The sequence below is a fragment of the Suricata suricatta genome, chromosome 8, assembly GCF_006229205.1.
Source record: "Suricata suricatta isolate VVHF042 chromosome 8, meerkat_22Aug2017_6uvM2_HiC, whole genome shotgun sequence".
NCBI lineage: Eukaryota > Metazoa > Chordata > Mammalia > Carnivora > Herpestidae > Suricata > Suricata suricatta.
Window position 1 is genome coordinate 52,773,586 of NC_043707.1, and position 22,111 is coordinate 52,795,696.

The following is a 22,111-nucleotide window of genomic DNA, read 5'->3' on the forward strand; positions in this document are numbered from 1 at the left end:
AGGAGGACACTTCTTGTACTGAAGCCCTGTGGAGTAGGTGTTTATTCTCCACCCCCGTCCTCCACAGAAGGCAGCACTAGAATTTCCCTAATTCCACAATGTCATTTGTAGGCTGCAGTTCTACTTCCAAGTTTGAGGCACACAGTATCAGGCTTCAGTATCAAGCAACACTGTTCTTTTCCTAGTTAATGTCACACTGAAGCACCTCTTTTTTGATCCTTCTTCTCTCTTCACCCCAACACCTGCAATCATACTGTCTAGCACCATGTGCATGACCTAACATCCTAGACCCAGAATTCTATGCCCTGCGCCTATCCTTACCCCACTTTAGTAACACCCGCACCCTGACCTTGCCAACCTTTCTGATGGCTCTGGAAGGAAGGAACCTCAAGTTTCAATATCCCACTCTGGGTACATCTCTTATTCCACCAAGTGTGTCACAGCCCCTTCCACACATACAGTCACCCAGGCCTGAATCTTTTAACCATTTTATGTTTTCCTGATTTATCTTCCTATCCTGGTTTGTCTCCTTATGAAGTGTGGATCCCATGGGTGACTGCTTTAAATTCCTTTCTCACTAACACTCATAATTCCCTTGCCTTCTTGGCCTTTACACATGCCTACAAACACCTAAGCCTGAATCAAACCTTCTATGCATTTTTTCCTATCTCACTGTCTCAAACCTATGAGACCAGCTGAAGAAAAATGCACTAACATGTACACTGCCATCACTAAAATTCATGTTTTAAATTCCACTTGGGCCTTTTGGATTTGTCTTTGGTCAGCTTTCTCTCCCATCACTTACAGAAGCTTTTCTGATCTTTTACATTATCTTCCTGTTCCTTATTCATCCTTTCTCAGTTGCTACTGAGAAAGCTAAGGTCGTCAGATGAGAATTTTCTTAAATGCCAGCCTTAAGCCAATCTACTAACTTTGCATAAGTCACTCACTCCTCTGCTTTTGGCTCCACAGACCCTACAGTATCAAAGTTAAGTCTAGACTCCTTACAGAGACCACTCTCTCTCCTTTCTTTATATGCCAGCAGTAATATACAATTATAGTAGTGCCCCCGTGACCTGTGGCGGGGTATGTTCCAAGACTTCCAGTGGATGCCTGAAACCATGGATGGTAGTGAACTCTATCTATAGGGTTCCTATCTATATGTACGTTCCTGTGACAAAGTTAAATTTATAAATTAGGCACTGTAAGGTTACAGATTACCAACGATAAGTAACATTAAAACAGAACAACTATAATATACTGTAACAAAAGTTATGTGAATATGGTCTCTCTTTCAAAATATCTTACTGTACTGTACTTACCCTTCTTATGAGGATATGAGATGATAAAAGGTCTGTGATAAGTGACATGAAGGCTTTGTGACACAGCCTTAGGCTACTAGTGACCTTCTGACCATTCATAGAAGGAGGATCATCTGCTTCCTGACCAAAGTTGATCTCTGGAAACCAAAGCCTCAGAGACCAAAACCACAAATAAGGGTGGGGAATACCGCACAGAGGTATCCCTCACTCTCTGAAAGTTTGTGTTATGCCACTTCATGTTTAGAAAAGACCTACATTAGCGCCTGGTTTTGCTAACGGAAAGAAATCTGAAGAGGATTTCAGCTTTTAGGAGACAGTTGTTAACACACCAAAGGAGATCTTTCCTAAATGTGAAGTGGTGTAATGTGAACTTTTGGAAAGGGGAGTGGGTTCCTCCCTCTTTCGTGCCATTCTGGCCTATGAAAGAGTTCATAATTTCTGGAGAGCAGGATAAATCTGTACTCACAGTGTTCCCTGTACACACACGCTGCTGGTCCCTGCCACCCTGTACGTACACTGCTCCTTCAAGCTAGGCTGTTTTCAAAATCTTGCTAAAGAATTCTCTTCCAGGACACTCCCCCTGCTCTATCCTCCTCCCTTAAACAGTTAAACACTTCTTTCTACTTTTTCCTTTATTTATTATTATTACCATAAATTTTACACTGTGTGGAAATTTTTCATAAGGCATTAAAAGAACACATTTGGGCAAAATAACTGGTAGAAACAAGAACTCTAGGAATTGGGTGTGAGGTAAAATTGGAGTGGGACAGTGAGGAAAGATTTCATTCATTCCACAGATAACCTCCATTCATTAAGGACACAGTGTGTGTAGTGACACTGCAGGAAAGCAGTGGGTGGACTGTAGGTTGGGACAGGTATGGGCACAAAGGTGATGAGATATTTGACTTAGCTCTTGAAGAATGGCTGGAATGTGAATCAGCTTATAGAACGGTGAAGAGGTGGGAAAAGGAGAGAGGACCAAGGAGACGGAAACAACACAGACATTTGGCTAATATAAGCTGACCAGTCTTGGCTAAAATGGGAGATTCAGGAAGAGCAGTATCAGGAAATACAACAGAAAGCCCCGTCATACAATCCTGGAGTTAGAAAGGGCCGTTAGAATCATCTACGTCACCAATCCTTCTAATGAAGGACAGCGTCCCTGACAAGTGGACAAGAGACAGACGTAGCCTATTCACTACTGTATTCCTCTAAGTGTTAGAGATTACTTTTCTAATATCATACTGGATAGAGACATGCCTTCTTTAGCATGTCCCCACTGGTCCTAGGTTCTGTCCTCTGATGCACCCAGCCTAAGTCTATTCTCTCTTTATGGGATAGTTTTTCAAATACCTTTTATTTAATTGATTTGTGACCTTAAACAAATTACATTGCTTTTCTGAGGACCAACTTTCTCATTTCTAAAAAAGTGGTGTGACAGAGGCTACTTGTCCCCTGATATGTGTCCTCCCCTTTTCTTTATTGTAATTGGATTTTTTTCTGGGTACAAGGACGCCCAGCAAAGACTATTTCTCAACCTTTCTTGGGGCTGGATGTGGCTTTCTGCTTAAGTTCTGGTCAATGGGCTTTGAGCAACAGGGACCTCCTCTTCCCCTTTCCTTTTTCCTAGTGGCTACAATTCGGATGTGGGGTGAACCAACTTAGTCCCTGTGGATGAGAACAATAGCCTGGGCATGACAGAGCAACAAGATAAAGTCAGGGCCCCTCACAACTTGACAGAGCAGAGCCACTGCATCAGCTTGGAATTCATACGAGAGAAAAACAAACTTCTGTACGTTTTAAGCCACTTATTATTTTTTAATATACATGTTACAGCATCTAACATATATCCAAACCCAGTAGGAGGCAGCATTTCTATAAAAGGGATTTTATAAGAATTAAATAAAATTAAGATGGTAACACACACACACACACACACACACACACACACACTTTTTAAAAAGTATTTGAAGACTATCATTTTCTCTCTTGAGTCTCACCCTAGCCCCCCACTGGTAACATAATTCAAGATTCCTCAGAATCTTAACACATTTCTTTGGATCTTTCATAGCATCCCTCAAAGGCTGACACCTTTAAACTGAACATTAATTCTTTATAATCTATGGTTACTGGTTAAAATGGCGTTAATAATGTTTTTATAAGGCACAACTATCCAGAAATGAGACTGAATTTTGAGGACTTTGTTGTGGAAAATAACACCTTTAAAAAAGAAACATATGCATGATTACTATGTTTCTTGTGTTTGATACACAATAATCCTGGGCAAATTTAGAGGGGATCGGGTGTAGTGATCTGCTTAGTGGTGTCAATATTGGAACCAGTTTTCTGAGACTAGCATTCAGAAAAAGTCATACCATATACATTTACTTACGATTTTGTTAAAACATGAAAACGGGAAAACATAAAACTTTAAAGGCAGCAAAACGTAGTGACCAAGAGTATACTTTAGAACCAAACTACCTCCTAGCTCTATTGCTTATTAACTATAACTTTCAGTGCCTCTTTGCAGTTCTGTTCTCTCAGGTATAAGCGAAAGGAATAACAGTAATAATGTCATAATGTACCTTCCTACTAGGGGTATTTTGAGGATATAAAGGTTTAGGAAGGTTTCTGGTACATGGGAAAAGCACTAAAAAATGTCAGTGATCATTATTACAATATAGTATTGTAATAATGTGAAATATTCTAATAATGTGAATAGATGACCCCATTTCTGGTCAGGATATAAAGAATTCTGTGACACATACTGAATGGTGAAAAGCTGAAAGCTTTCCTAAGATCAGCAATAAGACAAGGATGTCCACTTTCACCACTTTTATTCAACATAGTACTGAAAGTCCTAGCCACAGCAAAGAGACAAGAAAAAAGAAATAAAAGGCATCCAAATTGGTAAGGAGGAAGTAAAATGTCACCATTTGCAGATGACATGATACTTTATATATATAGAAAAATCCTAAAGATTCCACCATACAATTACTAGAACTGATAAATGAATTCACCAAAGTTGCAGGATACAAAATAAATACACAGAAATCTGTTGCATTTCTATACACTGATAATTAACCAAAAATGAAATTAAGAAAATAATCCCACTTATAATTGTGCTCAACAAAATAAAATACCTAGGAATAGACTTAACTAAGGAGGTGAGAGACTTGTACTTTAAAAATTATAAAGCACTGATGGAAGAAATTGGAAATGACACAAATGTAAAGATAATCCATACAGAATAAAGAACCTAGAAGTAAACCCATGATTAATTAATTAATGTCAACTGATCTTTGACAAAGGAGACAAGAATATGCAATAGGAGAAAGAGAGAGTCTTCAACTAATGGTGTTGGAAAAACTGGACAGCTATATACAAAAGAATGAAGTTGAACCACTTTCTTACATCATACACAAAAATAAACTCAAAATGGATTAACATCCCAAATATGAGACCTGAAACCATAAAAATCCTAAAGAGAGCACAGGCAGTAATTTTCCTGATATTGATTGCAGCAACAATTTTCTAGACATGTCTCCTAAGGCAAGGAAAACAAAACCAAAAATAAACTATTGGGATTACATAAAAATAACTCTTCTGCACAGTAAAGGAAAAAAAAAAACCCAACCAAACAAAAGATCATTTTTGGGAAGAAGATATTTGCCAATGATGTATCTGATAAGGGGTTAGTATCCTTAATGTATAAATAACTTATACAACTCAATACTCCTCCTTCAAATCTAATTTAAATTGGCAGAGGACATGAAAAGACATTTTTCCAAAGAAGACATACAGAGGGCCAAGAGACACATGAAAAGATGCTCAATATCACTTACCATCAGGAAACGCAAATCAAAATCACAATGAGATATCACCTCATACCTGTCAGAATGGCTAAAATAAAAAACACAAGAAACAAATATTGACAAGGATATGGAGAAAAAGGAACCCTTGTGTTGTGCACTGTTGGTGGGAATGCAAACTGGTGCAGTCACTATGGAAGACAACAGAGAGGTTCCTCAAAAAATAAAAAATAGAACTATCCTATGGTCCAGTTATCACACTACTGGATATTTACCCAAAGAATATGAGAACACTAATTTGAAAGGAAATATGGACCTTTAGGTTTACTGCAGCATTATTTCCAATAGCCAAATTATAGAAGCAGCTCAAGTGTCCACTGACTGATGAATAGAAAAAGAAGATGTGGGGGATAAAGAAGATGCAATGAATGCATTAAAAAGATGGAATATTATTCAGCTATAAAAAAAGGAAATCATGGGAGGTTCTAGAGAGTAATGTGAAATAAGTGAAATGAGTCAGTCAGAGAAAGACTGGAGGAATACTGTATGATTTAACTCCTATGTGGCATTTAAGAAACAAAACAAATCCAAAGAGAGAGACAAAACACCAGTGTTAACTGTAGAGAACATACTGGTGGTTACCAGAGGGAAGGGAGGCAGGGAGATGAGTGGAATAGGTGAAGGGGATGAAGAGGACACTTATCGTGATGAGCACTGAGCAGTGTAAAGAGTGGATGAATCACTATATTGTACTAAAATGTAACACTCTATGTTAATCGTACTGGAATTAAAAAATAAATTAATTTTAAAAATTGTGCAAGATAGCAGCTTAGGAAGATCCTGAACTCACCTCCTCCTACAGAAACATCAAACCTATAGCTACATATGGACAATTTCTCTCTGATAACGATCTGAAAACGAGATGAAGTACTCTCCGAACAAAAGAAAAAAGGACCACATCAAGAATGGTAGGAGAGGCAGAGACACAGTCTCATAAAAAGCCTTCTGCTGGTGTGGTGACACGTCAGAGAGAGGAGGCTCACCAGACAGGCACTCTTCCGGAGGTGTCAGGGTTGGTGCTCCACAATGGGCCCCGCAGCTCCTGGATACGAACCATGAAGACAAGCCCCCCAAACGTCTGGCTTGCAAAACCATCAGGACTGATGTCTAGGGGTCCCAAAGTGCTACAGGAAATGGAGACTCCCCTCGTGGAGGGCCCGTGTACAGCCTCGCTCACCCTGAGTCCCAGGGAGAAACAGCAGTTTGAAAAGAACTGAGGTTTTGTGTGAAGGAGAATCATTTGCTAAACTGGGGGCATTGAGATGCTTCCCAGATATGAAGGTGCTGGGAGACACCACTGTGACACTCTCTCCACAGCCTACTAGCCCAGGTAGGTGACTTTGGATGTGGAACAGCTTTGCTAGGACGTGCAGGGTGAATAGTCATAGCACCTGCTGAGGCCAGAGAGCACACGCGGTTGTGGAGTTCTCCCACTCCTTGGTTTCGGTCTGCCAGCACCAGCTGTTCCAAATTCACCGCCCCACCACCCCGCTCCAGCTGGGCTGGCAAGTGCGAGTGGTTGGGGCACCCTCCTACTCCCAAGCCCAAAGCCTGTGCATGTGCACAGACAAGGCATTCACTCACTTGCTACACTGCTGAATCATATGAGCACTGAGGTTAAGACATTTTCTCACTGCTTTTCTAAGGCTGGGGAGCATGTCCTACCCCCTACACTTTCCAGCTCCTTTACTAAAGCCAGTGGACATGTGCAATCCATATAAGGGACATCTGTTGATTATCTGACCCTGCTGGTCAAGAGGACTGGTGTCTCAGAGCTCCACGGGATGGTCACAGTCCAAAAGACAGCTCTTGGCAGACCATCATGACCTGGAGACTACAAAGACAGCAGACTGAAACACAACTCTAGTCTTCCTGTGAAAAAGGCCTATTTACTTGGCCCGGAGCTTCAGCCCAAGGCATAGGTTTCAGGTTTCCCACACATCTCGAGCCTAAGGAGGCAGATCCAGGGAATGTAAGCAGGAAAAGACCATCCTTGTGCATACCAATGACCTTGTTACAACTCAACAAGCCTTCCCAAATTTTGCAAAGGATGTCCAGGTCTCCTGGTCTGGAGGCTAATACAGATTATGACTGTGGCTCCATAGGACTGTATATATTTGCAAACTTTAAAAGCTCCTGCCTAAGGGTCTGGCTTCCAAACAGTCTGAAATGAGATTCCTCCCTTTGGATCATTAACAGGTATTGGCACAACCTCAACAGGGGAATATCAAGAATAAATCAAGTGGCTTAGACAATCACAAAGGTTTGAGAGATTGTCAAGAGTTAGGGCAAAGTTGAATGAGAAGGATTATCACCTACACAATGCCACTCCTTCAAGACAGAGAGGGAGCTGTGTCATCTAATACACAGAAACAGAGAGTCAAGTAAAATAAGGAAGCAAAGAAACATGTTCCAAATAAAAAAACAAGACAAAACCTAGAAAAAGGCCTTAATGATACAGGGATAAGTAATGTATCTGATATCAAAGTAGTGGTCATAAAGACTCTCACCAAACTCAGGAGAAGAATGAACACAGTGAGAACTTCAACAAAGAGATAGAAAAAAAAAAAAAAAAATATATATATATATATATTTTTAGAAAATATATTTAAAAAGTACCAAACAAAAGTCACAGAGCTGAAGAATACAATAGTTGAACTGAAAAAATATACCAGAGGGGTTCAACAGTAGACTTGGTGAAGTAGAACTAGTGATTAATGAGGGCGAAAATAAAGTAATGGAACTCACCCAGACAGAACAGCAAACAGAAATAAGAATTTAAAAAATGAAGATAATTTAAGGAACATCTAGGAAAACATCAAAAGGAATAACATTTGCATTTCTGGGGTCCCACAAGGGGCAGAAAGAGAGTAAGAGGCAGAAAACTTACCTGAAGAAATATGGCCCAAAATTTCCCTAACCTAGGGCAGGAAACAGATGTCCAGGTCCAGGAGGAACCTGAAGACAGCTACCAAGACACATTATGATTAAAATGTCAAAAGTTAAAGAGAAAATCTTAAAAGCAGGAAGAGAAAAAAAATTGTTATATACAAAGGAAACCCCATGAGGCTATCAGCAAAAACTCTGCAGGTCAGAAGGGAGTGGCACAAGATATCAAAGTGCTGAAAGGAAAAAAACTTCCAACCAAGAATACTTTACCGAGCAAGGTTATCATTTAGATTTGAAGGAGAGATAGAGTTTTCCAGACAAGCAAAATCTAAAGAAGTCTATCTCTATTAAAATAGCCTTACAAGAAATTTTAAGGAGACTTCTTTAAGCTGAAAATAAATGGCATTAATTAATAACAACATCTGAAAGTAAAAATCTCACTGGAAAAGGTAAATATACAGTAAAAGTAGTGGACTAATAACTTATAAGGCTACTAAAAGGCTAAAAGACAAAATTAGTAAAATTAAAAACTACAATAATTAGTTAAGGGATAAATAAAATAATGGAAAAACTGACACCAAAAGCATAGAATGTGTGTGTGGGGGAATAAAAAATGTAGTTTTGGAATGTGTTCAAATTTTAGTTGCTTTCAACTTAAACTAGACTGCTATATACATAAGATGATATATGTGTGCCTCATGGTAACCACAAAGCAAGAACTTATAGCATATACACAAAAGAAAATGAGGAAGGAATCTAAACACAACAGTAAAGAACATCATCAAGCCATAAGGGAAAAGAGAAGGAACAAGAAAGGAAGACAGTAACTACAAAAACAACCAGAGAACACTTAACAAAATGGCAACAAGTATTGTTTAAATGTAATAATTGCTTTAAATGTAAACTGTACTAAGTTCTCCAATCAAGAGATGTGGAGTGCATGAATGGATTAAGAAACAAGATACATCTATATACTACCTACAAGAGACTCAGTTCAGAAGGGCACAGAAAGACTGAAAATGAAGGGATGGAAAAAGATGTTCCAGGCAAAGGGAAACAAAAAGAAAGCAGGTATAGTTATATAGGACAAGATAGACTTTAGAATAGTCTATTTAAAACAAGAATGATTAAGGACACAATCCAGATACAACATTTATAAATGCACCCAACATAAAGCACCAAAATATCTAAAGCAAATATTGAAAGACCTAAAGAGCCAAATGATAGCAACACAATAATAAGGAATTTTAACACCCCACTTACGTCAATGGATAGATTACCTCGGTAGAAAACCAATGAGGAAATATTAACTTTAAAGGACACGTTAGACCAGATGGACTTAATAGACATATACAGAACATTCCATCCAAAAGCATCTGAATACACATTCTTCTCAAGTACTTAGGAAACATTCTCCAGGATCATATCACATTGTATGCCACATAACAAATCTCAATAATTTCAAGAGGACTGAAATAATATCACTCATTTTTTCTGACCACAATGGTATAAAACTAGAAATCACAAGAAGAAAACTGGAACAACTACAGGCACATGGAGATTAAACAACATATTACTGAACAACTACTAAGTCACTGAAGAAATCAAAGGACAAATAAGAAAATATGTAAAGACTAATGAAAGCAGAAATACAACATACCAAAATCTATGTGATACAGTAAAAGAGGTTCTAAGAGACAAAGATCATAGCAATACCTCAAGAAATAAGAGAAATCTCAAATGAACAATTTAACTTTACACCTAAAGAAATGAGACAAAGAACAAATGAAGCCCAGAGTTTGTAGAAAGAAGGAAATAATAAAGATCAGAGTGGAAATTAATAAAACAGAGACTAAAAAGACAAATGGTCAATGAAATTAAGACCTGGTTCTTTGAGAAGGTAAATAAAATTGATGAGCCTTTAGCTAGCTTCCCCAAGAGAAAGAAGAAAGATGGCTCAAATAAATAAATTCAGAAATTACAGGGGAGAAGTTACAATTTATCAGAAATAGGAAAGATCACAAGAGGCTACTATGAACAATTATGTGTCAATAAATTGGACAGCATAGAAGAAATGGATAAATTCCTATAAATTTACAATCTTCCAAGACTGAATTATGAAGAAATAGAAACTCTGAACATACTGATTTCTACTAAGGAGATCAAATCAATAATCAAAAACTTCTCAACAAACAAAGTCCAGGACAAGATGGTTTCACTGGTGAATTCTATTAGAAGTTCAAGGATAAATCTCTTTCCCAGACTCTTTACACACTAGTTTTTAAAAGTTTATTTATTTTTGGAGAGAGAGAGAGAGAGAGAGAGAGAGCGAGCGAGCGAGCAGGGGAGGGGCAGAGAAAGGGAGAGAAAGAATTCCAAGCAGGCTCCTTGCTTATAGCAGGGTTTGGTCCCACAAACCATGAGATCAAGACCTGATGCTTAACTAACGAGCCACCCAGGCACCCCCTTCCCAAACTCTTAAAAAAAACACTGAAGAGGGAAAGCTTCTAAACTCATTTTATGAGGCCAGCATTACTCTGATATCAAAATGACACAATGACACCACACACAAAAACAGAATTATAGGACAATATCCCTGATGATCTTAGCTGCAAATACACTCACAAAATATAAGCAAACTGAATTCAACAATACATTAAAAGGATCATATAAATGGGAGATCAAGATCAAATAAATGGGATTTATTTCAGTAATGCATAGATGGTTCAACACCTGTAAATCAATCAATGTAATATACCACATTAACAAAATAAAAGATAAAAAACACATGATCATCTCAATAAATGCAGAAAAGCATTTGACAAAATTTAACATCCACTCAAGATAAAAATTCTCAACAAACTGGGTATAAAGAGAATGTACCTCAACATAAAAACAGCCATAATTGACAAAACCACAGCTGTTATACTAAACAGTGAAAATCTAAAAGCTTTTCCTTTAAGATCAGGAAAAGACAAGGCTGCCCACTATCCCTACTTTTATTCAACATAGCATTGGAAGGCTTGGCCACAGCAATTAGGCAAGAAAATGAAATAAAAGGCATATAATTTGGAAATGAAGTGAAATTGTCACTATTTGCAGATGAGACGATACTACATATGGAAAGCACTAAAAATTGTACCAAAGAATAGAACTAATAAATGAGTTCAGTAAAGCTGTGGGATGCAAAATTAATATACAAAAATCTGTTGCATTTCCATACAAAGAGAAATCAAAAGAATAATCCCATTTACAATCCTATAAAAAAAGAATAAAATAGGGGTGCCTGGGTGGCTAAGTCAGTTGAGTGTCCAACTCTTGATTTCAGCTCAGGTCATCATCCCAGGGTTGTGGGACTGAGCCCCACACTGGGCTCCATGCTGAGCATGGAGCTTGCTTGGGATTCTCCCTCTCTCTCCCTCTCTGCTGCCCCCACCTCCCTCTGTGCTCTCTCTCTCTCTCTCTCTCTTAAAAAGAAAAAAAAAAGAAGAAAAAGAAAGAAAAAAGAAGAATAAGTCACCTAGAAATAAATTTAAGCAAAAGGCAAGAGACCTAAAAAAATGAAAATATAAGACATTGATGAAAGAAACTGAAGATGACATAAATAAGTAGAAAGATATTCTAGGCCCATGGGCTGGATTAATATTGTTTAACTGAACATACTACCCAAGGCAATCTACAGATTCAATGTAATCCCTATTAAAATTCAAATACATTTTTCCCAGAACTGAAACCAATAATTCTAAAATTTGTATGGAACCCACAAAAGACCCTGAATAGCAAAACTAATGTTGAGAAAGAAGAACGAAGCCAAACGTATCACACTACTCGATTTCAAAACACACTACAAAGCTATGGTAATCAAAACACTATGACACTGACATAAAACTGACTCATAGATCAGTGAAAAAGAATAGAGAGCCCAGAAATAAACCTATGCACATATGTTCAATTAATTTAGGACAAAGGAGGGCTACCTGGGTGGCTCAGTCAGTTAAGGTTCTGAGTTTGGCTCAAGTCATGTTCTCCCAGTTTGTGAGTTCAAGCCCCACATCAGTTCTGTGCTGATGGTGTAGAGGCTGCTTCGGATTCTCTCTTCCTCTCTCTCTCTGTTCCTCCCCCAACTGCACTCTCAAATAAATAAATAAATAAATAAATAAATAAATAATATTAGGACAAAGAAGGCAAGAATATACAATGGGGAAAGGATGATCACTTCAATAAACGGTGTTTGGAAAAGTGGACAGCTACATGCAAAAAAATGAACTGAACAACTATCGTATGCCATACACAAAAATCAACTCAAAAATGGACTAAAGACTTGAATGTTAAACCTGAAATCAGAAAACTCCTAGAAGAAAACGTACGTGGTAAACTTCTTTACATTGATCCAAGTGATGTTTTTTAATCTGATTCCAAAGGCAAAAGAAACAAAGCAAAAATAAACAAATGGGACAATCTTAACTAAAAAGCTTCTGCACAGCAACAGAAACCATCAACAAAATGAAAATGCAACCTACTGAATGGGAAAAGATATTTGCAAATCATATATCCAAAAAGGGCGTTAATATCCCACATATAAAGGATCCACACAACTCAGTAATAAAAAGACAAGCAATCCAATTAAAAATAGACAGAGAGGGGCATCTGGGTGGCTCAGGTGGTTTAAGTGTCTGACTTTGGCTCAGATCATGATCTTACGGTTCATGAGTTCAAGCCCCACATCAGGCTCTCTGCTGTTAGCATAGAGCTGGCTTTGATCCTCTGTCCCTCTCTCTCTCTACCCCTCCCTGTGCTCTCTCTCTCAAAAATAAACATTAAAAAAATTTTTTAAAGATTAAAAAAAGAGGCAGAGATTTCATTTTTCCATGGTTGAGTAATATTTCTGTGTGTTTGTGTGTGTGTGTGTACATGTGCACATATACACCACATCTGTTTTATCCATTCATCAGTCAATGGACACTTGGGCTGTTTCCATAATTCAGATATTGTAGATAATGCTGCTATAAACATCAGGGTGCATATATCCCTTTGATTTAGTATTATTCTATTTTTTGTGTAAATACTTGGTAGTGCAACTGCTGGATCATAAAGTAGTTCTGTTTTGAATTTTCGAGGAACCTCCATCCTGATTTCCACAATGGTTATACCTGTTTGCACTCCCACCAAAAGGGCAAGAGGTTCCCCATTCCCTTCATCCTCACCAACACCTGTTGTTTCTTGTGTTGATTTTAGCTATTCTGACAGGCATGTGGAGATACCTCATTGTAGTTTTTATTTGTATATTCCTGATAATTAGTGATGTTGAGCATCTTTTCATGTGTCTGTTGGCCATCTGCATGTCTTCTTTGGAGAAATGTCTGTTCACATCATCTGTCCATTTTTAAATTGGATTATTTGTTTTTTGGGTGTTGAGTTTCATAAGTTCTTTATATAGTCTGGACACTAACTCTTCATCAGATATGTCATTTGCAAATATCTTCTCCCATTCTGTAGGTTGCCTTTTAGTCTTGCTGACTGTTTCCTTTGCTGTGCAGAAGCTTTTTATTGTGTTTTTAAAAACATTTTTTATTAAAATTTTTTTAATGTTTTATTTATTTTTGAGAGCATAAGAGGGGGAGGGGCAGAGAGAGAAGGAAACACAGAACCGGAAGCAGGCTCCAGGCTCTGAGCTAGCTGTCAGCACAGAGCCCGACGCGGGGCTCAAACCATGAACGTGAAATCTGACGTGAGGCGAAGTTGGAGGCTTAATCTTGAGCCACCCAGGCGCCCCACGAAGCTTTTTATTTTGATTAAGTCCTAATATTTTATTTTTGCTTTTGTTTCCTTTGCTACAAGAGACATATCTAGAATGAAATCTTGCCATTTGTGATGGAGCTAGAGAGTACTGTGCTAAGCAAAGTAAGTCAGAGAAAAACAAATACCATATGATTTCACTCATATATGGAATTTAAGAAACAAAACAAATGAGAAAAGAGAGGAAAAAAAGAGAGGCAAACCAAGAAACCAACTCTTAATTAGAGAGAACTAACTGATGGTTACCAGAGGGAAGGTGGGTGGGGGGATGTGTTTTATAGGTGATGGGGATTAAGGAGCGCACTTGTTTTGATAAGCACCAAGCGCTGTATGGAATTGCAGAATCACTTTGTTGTACACCTGAAACTAATAATACACTATATGTTATCTAACTGGAATTTAAATAAAAACTTAAAAAATAGGCAGAGGATTTAAATAGAGATTCTTTTAAAGAAGACATACAGATGGCTAGCAGGCACACGAAAAGATGCTCAACATCACGTATCATCAAGGAAATGCAAATCAAAACCACAATGAGATACCACTTTACACCTGTCAGAATAGCTATTATCAAAAAACCAAGAAATAACAAGTCTTAAGGAGGATGTGAAGAAAAGGGAACCCTTGAGCACTACTGGTGGGAATGTAAATTGGTGCGGTCACTATGGGAATCAGTATGGAGGTTCCTTAAAAAATTAAAAATAGATGGGGCACCTGGGTGGGTCAGTCGGTTGAGCATCTGGCTTCAGCTCAGGTCATAATCTCACGGTTTGTGGGTTCAAGCCCTGCGTCGGGCTCTGTGCTGACAGCTCAGCCCTGGAACCTGTCTTCAGATTCTGTGTCTCCCTCTTCTGTGTCTTCCTCTGTCTCTGACCCTCCCCTGCTCATGCTGTCTCTCTCTCAAAAATAAATAATAAAACATTAAAAAAATTAAAAGTAGAGCCACAATATGATGCAGCAATTTCACTATTGGCTACCTGAAGAAAGCAAAAATATTAATTAAAAAAGATATATGCACCCCTATGTTCCCTACAGCATTATTTACCATAGCCAAGATAATGGAAACACCCTATGTGTCCATTGATGGACAAATGGATAAAGATATGGTATACATATTTAATGGAATATTATTTAATCATAAAGATGAATATTTCTTGCCATTTGTGATAACCAGGATGGATCTTGTATTATAATAAATGCAAAAAGTCTGACAAAGAAAGACAAATACTGCATGATTTAACTTACATGTTGAATCTAAAAAACAAAACAATGGAATACTACATGGCAATGAGAAAGAATGAAATCTGGCCATTTGTAGCAACGTGGATGGAACTCAAGGGTGTTATGCTAAGTGAAGTGTCAGGCAGAGGACAGGTACCATATGTTTTCACTCAAAGGTCTAACAGGAGAAACCTAACAGAGGTCCATGGGGAGGGGAAGGGGAAAAAGAGTTAGGGAGAGGGAGGGAGGCAAATCATGAGAGACTCTTGAATAATGAAAACGAACTGAGGGCTGAAGGGGGAGGGGGGAAGAGGATGGCGGGTGATGGTCATGGAGGAGGGCACTTGTGGGGAAGAGCACTGGGTGTTATACAGAAACCAATTTGACAATAGACTATATTAAAAAAAAAAAAAAACCCAGATTCATCGATACAGGGAAGAGACTGGCAGTTGCCAGAGAGAAAGGGTTAGGAGGGCACAAAATCAGTGAAGGGGATTCAGAAATACAAACTTCCAGCTGATAAAAAACAAATAAGTCATGGGGAGATAGTGTATGGCATGGGAAATAATTTAATGATAGAGTTTTAACTTTGTAAGGTGACAGATGGTAATTAGACTTATTGTGATATCCACTTTGCAATGTATACAAATGTCAAATCCCTATGTTGTACACCTGAAGCTAATATGATATATATGTGAATTGTATGTGAAAAAAAAAGGGGATTCTGTGCCATATGGTCAAACAGCATTTTCTAATATTGGTTATTTTTTATATTTGCTAGTCATCAGTAATTTTTTATCTTGAGAAGTCAACTTAATGTACTGAAGGGCAAGCTGATAATAATTCATCAAGGGCATTAGAAATCTGCATGTCTTTTGACTCACAAATTCCACCTCTAACTATTAGTCCTAAAAAATAATAATAGATGTGTTCAAAATTTGGCTTTAATGAAATTCACTATAGTGTATTCATAAAAGTATTAATTAAAAAGACAGCATATATTTTTACCTGGGTACCTGGGTGGCTCAGTCGGTTAAGCATCTGACTCTTGGTTTCGGCTCAGGTAACAATCTCACAGTTTGTGGGTTTGAGCTCCACATGGGGCTCTGTGCTGATGGTCCAGAGCCTGCCTGGGATTCTCCCTCTCTCTCTCTCTCTCTCTCTCTCTCTCTCTCTCTCTCTCTCTCTCTCTCCCTTCCCACTCCCTCCCCCATTCCTGGGAACTCTCTCAAAATAAATAAACCTAAAAAAAAAAAAAAACAAAGGATAAAGACTATTTCAAAAGAGGCATGGTTTAATAAATCATGGAGATCCATACTGTGGAATGGTATACGACCTATTAAAAATTATTTTGTAGTTAAATATGTAATGATATGGGAAGATACACTGAGGGAAAACCTGTTAAGTACATTATGATACTATTTTGGGTTTTAAAAGTATGTGATGTGAGGTGTGTGTGTGTGTGTGTGTGTGTGTATGTGTGTGCGTGTATAAAAAATATTTTAAAATGTCAGTAAATAAAAAAAATAAATTAAAAAAAAGACTCCCATCTTATATACCAAAATATAATACTGATTATTTCTAGTTGGCCCTTTATACACAATTTTTGTTCTTTCCTTTTCTATTTTCTAAGTTTTTTAAAAAATTTTTTCAAATGTTTGTTTATTTTTGAGAGAGTGAGAGAGTAAGAGATAGAGAGAGAATCCAAAGCAGGCTCTGCACTGTTGGTGCAAAGCCCCATGTGGGGCTCAAACCCACAAGCCCAACCATGAGATCATGACCTGAGCCAAGATGTTCAACAGAGTGAGCCACCCAGGCATCCTTCTATTTTCTAAACTTTTCATAAGAATCTATATCACTTTTGCAATAAGGAAAAAAATTACTAAAAATAAGTACACAATGTGCAGTGAACTAAAATCTTGAAAACATGAAGACGTATTCTGGCCAAAGAGAAGAAATCCCTTCAGCTTGTTTACAAAGTAAAAGATCCAATACACAGATGTGCTCATTAGCTTCCCGGACACTCCCTGAATTCACATGGTTTTTTGCCACAAGTTTATGTGAAACTTAAGAGAAGTATTTAGCGATAAGCACAAAAAAAAGATGAACAAAATATGGCAAACTTGGGAATCCTAAAAATACAGGAAGATTTTCTTCTTACTCCTTTATTAATACAGACTAGAAATGACCTGTTCTGACAGACTTAAGAAACTTCAAGAGATTTAAATGCTTTTACAAAGGAAGCATGCTCTTAAAGGTTAAATTAATGTAATTTTCTGTCTTTTTGAAAGGTTCAAAAATATTTTATTAGGCAATAATTTGGTTTTAGTTCATTAGATAACTGTAATCATACAAAGTATTTTCTGAATGTTTTATTTACTATGATATGTAAAATCTGACAATTTTAATAACACTTATTACAAATAAACACATTCTAGTTTCTATGTTATTTCTAACCTCTTCACTAAACACTTTCCCAAGAGAAACTGGATTCTTCTAAAATTAATTTCCACTACTAATCTTTAAAAGGGCAAAACGGTGTAAGGAAATTCTGGTAAGCAGCCTTATTTGCAATAGAACAGAATCTAAGAAATCTACAATAAATATGTCTCTAGCTGCTTGCTTATCAGGCTCACTGTCACCTCAATGTAGTGTGTGGAACATATAATCTACCTCTTCCTACCCTTCCCCATTGTATACTATCAACAAATACACCTCAAATATGCCACATTTACCTCAACAAAACAAAATGAAACAAAGATTCTTCATGACTTCTTTGTCATGTCATAGAGCATCTGTCATAGTATTATCATTTTATCAGTCACTTATGTGAAAAGCCTCCAAGTTCAGGTTCTTATTAGCTCCTTCCTGGGTTCTTTTTACAAACTCCTACTTTGTCTCCCCACTTCTAGTCTACCCCACTTGAAGCTGACAAACATCAGCCTGCTAGCCAGCTTCAATACCACTTTAATCACATTACAACTCAGTGCAAGAATCTCAAGTTGACTTTTACCCTAAGAGCAGTGGAAAACAAACTCTTTGTAATGGTATTCAAAGTCTTTATCTTCGCTTCTGTTCAGTGTGAACTCTCTCTGCAATCAGGCTGATCTATCACCAGCTCCTATTGATGACCTGCTCAAGCTGCCCTCTCGCCCTCACTTCCTTGTCAATGCAAATTCATCCTCCTGGTCCGCTCAACTGAAAAGCCGATATGGTTTTCAGTAACCATTTCAGCTGCAAATAAATTCTCTACCTGCAGCATTTCAATAACACTCATATACAGTCTCACCCATTGATTAGGCACTAAATCATACTGTCTCCTACTGGCAAGCAATTACACATCTATGATCTAATTTCATTAAGTAGGGCTAATTCACTTATGGGCATTTTTATTTGTTGTGCTTCTCAGAGCCCCTGATACACAGCTAGAAACCTGGTAAATGCTCAGTTAATATTTGGTGAGCAATGAAGGACCTGTATCTTTAGTTTCTGTACAAAGTCAAATACATGTATAGTTTGCTATGTGCCTCTAAGGCTTTTGTCTAAAAAATGAATTATTACTTAATGTACATCGATGTATTAGGGGTCTCCAAGAACATCCCCAGGTTGAGTGATCCACTGGGAAGACTCATAGGACTCAACATATAGTCATACTCATGTTAAGATTTATTACAGTGAAAGGACACAAAGCAGAATCAGTAAAGGGAAAAGGTCCAGGGACCAAAGTCCTGGGAAATCAGGGGCAAGTTTCTAAGTCTTCTCCCAGTGGAATCACCCAGAACACTGTTACTCCGGCTTCAAATCGTGGTGACACATGTTGTCTACCAAGAAAGCTCATTGGGTGACTGGTCATATAGTCACCCCTGCACAGACCAAAATTTCAGACTCCTAGAAATGATTCAGCATAAATCACATTGTTTGTAGTCTAGGCGCAGTGAACCACCCTAAAGTTTTACATCTGTGTTGGGAATTGGTGACCATTCAAGTTCCCTGATGCTAGCAAAAACATTGTAAGCAGGCCTTTCTAAGAAAAGTAGTCTTGGGCCTGCCATGTTAACCCTTTTTTTGTAGTTAACTTCATATTTTTTATGGAAGAAATATTATAGTGTTACCCATATTTGATTTATAGGAGGCACATAGTTATTTAAAAAAAATAAATTTTAGCATTTAATTAGAGATGCAATGCCATGCCAATAATGAAAAGTTAGGCAATTTAAAAATAATTCACATCCTTTAGGTATTTCAGGTTCCCCCCCCTTGTAGAATAAGGTATCTTTTTCAATTTTTTTAATGTTTATTTATTTTTGAGAGAGAGAGACACACACACAGATCGTGGGGGGCGGGGGGGGGGGAAGGGCAGAGAGACAGAGAGGGAGACAGAGAATCTGAAGCAGGCTCCAGGCTCTGAGCTGTTAGCACAGAGCCTGACCCGGGGCTTGAACTCACAGACTATGAGATCATGCAGGACAAAGTTGGACACTTAACTGTCTGACCCACCCAGGCCATACACCCCTGAGATAACTTCTTCAAACCAACACTTTTGTAATTGTCAAGATAAAGGAATTAAATATCAACACCTAAAGGAAGCAAGCCCTCCTGGACAAGCTCCTTGTCTTCTCTTTAAATGTCAATTGGATGCTACAGCACTGATAGCTGTTTTCTGCATGTCCTTTTACTAAATCCTCACAACCACCCCATAGGCCAGTGACAGTTTCTGTTTTATAGATGGAATCTTTGAGAGGCTGAGTAACCTACCCAGGTTTACCATGGTAGAGTCAGTATTGAGGCTCAGATCTGCCTCATTCTAAATCCTTGCTCTTAGCTTTACACCAACTACCTCCACCTAACAAGGCACAGGCTCCTTATGAATCATTTCCCTCCAAACTAGGGGTTTTTGTTTGGCCATACAGGGCACTATTCTCAACCCTACTGATTTTCATTAAGGTCACATTTTTGTTGGGAAAGAAGGGGGATGTTTAGCCCAGGATACTCTGCTTTTTCCTTTCCAACTCTTGCAAATTAGAAATCAGATTATACCCCTTGCTTGTTAAAACCATCAGGAAGCTCCCTCTTCAGCACAGCACACTTTTCTCCTTCATCTGGCATCAGTCTGTTTGAAATCATACAGACCTATATCAAGATCTTGACCTTTCACTCACCAGATGTGGGGGGCCTTTGGGAAAGTTAACCTTTCTGAGTGTCAGTTTATTCATCCACAAAACGGGAATCCCTACCTCATAGATTTGCTGTATGAATGAAATAAGATAATAAGCTGCAAGAATCCAATTTACATGTATTTGCTGAATAAATGATTGCCTGCAACACTGGAATAACTGATTTGTCAGCAGCAAGCCAAGTCAGTGATCCCAGGGAGTAGAGAGTTAGAGAAGTAGTACCCTGACCACCAGATGTCATCACTGGTCCAGAAGAGCTGGTCTAACCGCCATTAGCAGGGCTCGTGACCCTGCAGCAAACAGGGTAAGATCCAGGGTAAGACCGTCATTTGTACCTACCGGACATTCGAGAATTGGTACAATAGCTGTTGCACCGTTTTAAGTTACACTGTTCTCGTTCTCGTACCAGTGTGTTAAATATGATTGCAGTGTAATTAACAAATGAATAACCACAGAAGATTTGTCACTGCTGTTTAATTTTAAAAGGTATCCTCGGCTAACTGCTTCTGGGTTCTGAGAGTCAATAATGCTTTATAAATCCTTGGCTTTGGCCAATTAGCTGTTACATTTTCTGGCTTCTCTAGGCTTCAGTCTTGCCACTGTAGACAATTTTCTGGCCCCAATTTCACAACCTATTTATCTTATTCTCTTTACATTAATAGGGATGACAGAGAAAGAAAAGCAGAATATTTTTTAGGGTAAATACAAAGTCCATGAACAGTAAATTTAGGACAAATAAGCATTAATTGTTAATCTTTCCTTGATCTCAGGAACTTAAAAGTTCATTTTTTTAAAATTCTGTAAATTTCCTATTTTCTCAAAGAACACTTAACCTTAGTGTAAATCTGTCAACCTACCCAATAGACCTTAAGGAACACTATCACCCTTGACTTCAGTGGGCAACCTGCCAACGACTCGCCCTGAGAGTCCCAAGGGGCTCCTTTCGAAATGAGCGCTCTCCTCCTGGTTCTAAGTCCTTCACACTGAGAGCCACTAGCGGCCACCTCAAGGCTGGTAATTCAGCGAGTGGTAAGCGCGTAACTGGAGACGATGAGGCACAGACTGTCGTCTCATCCGCCTGGAACACTTGACTCAAGTCAAGTCAAGCCTGATCAGGCCTACCCTAGCCACATGCTGGGCTCCCGAGTCCCCGAGTCAGCCACAAGAGAAAAGGAGTTAATGCTAAGTAAGCACAGGTTTCAGCTCCGAGCTAGGGCTCTTGGAACGACAAGCAGTTTGGGTTATTTCTGTTTCTGTTTCAACAACAGTTCAAATTCCACTCTGCGTTTCACAAATGCGGAGATGTCTTAAGAGAAACCAGAAGCACACAGCCACAGCACCCATTCCTGGAGAATTTAGGAGGGAAGAGTAGATACCGGGAACCATCTGGAATCAGGAGAGCAGGAGCCAAGCCCAGCTGAGATGGACCCATTTGCGAAGCACTTTGTGCAGATCAATAAACTCCTGACTGATTTCAGACTGGGTCCCCAGAGGAAGAGGAGCTCACGAGGCTGGCCTTCCCCCTGGAGCAGATGGGCCCAGGAAAGACAAGCTGCCCATCAAGCAACCCCCTTCGGGGCAGGCGGAGCGGCTCGCGAGGCGCCAGGGCGCCTTACCTGGGGGACTCCGCGGCGAAGCTGCCGCCGTCCAGCAGCCGCATCTTGCAGAAGAGGACCCCGTTGACGAAGGGCACCGAGGAGAGCTCTTCGAGCTCAAAGTCCACCTTAAACTTAAACTTCTTCTTCTTCATCATCATGAGAGCCAGACGCCGGCGAGCGGGATGCGGGGGCGGCCCCAAAGGGCGCGCGGGCCGGCGCCGCCGCCTCAGCTCGCCGGA

At 38.9% G+C, this 22,111-nt stretch overlaps 1 protein-coding gene across 2 annotated transcripts in view; it reads right to left on the minus strand.

Annotated features, from left to right (window-relative positions):
• Nucleotides 1-22,105, minus strand: part of FAM102B (family with sequence similarity 102 member B) — a 79,824-nt gene extending 57,719 nt beyond the window's left edge. For both annotated transcript variants that reach the window (XM_029949329.1, XM_029949328.1), the window contains exon 1: nucleotides 21,891-22,105. In XM_029949329.1, the coding sequence (XP_029805189.1) occupies nucleotides 21,891-22,030 (140 nt within the window). In that variant the 5' untranslated portion in view covers nucleotides 22,031-22,105. The remainder of the gene's footprint in view (nucleotides 1-21,890) is intronic.
• Nucleotides 22,106-22,111: the final 6 nt, after the last annotated feature.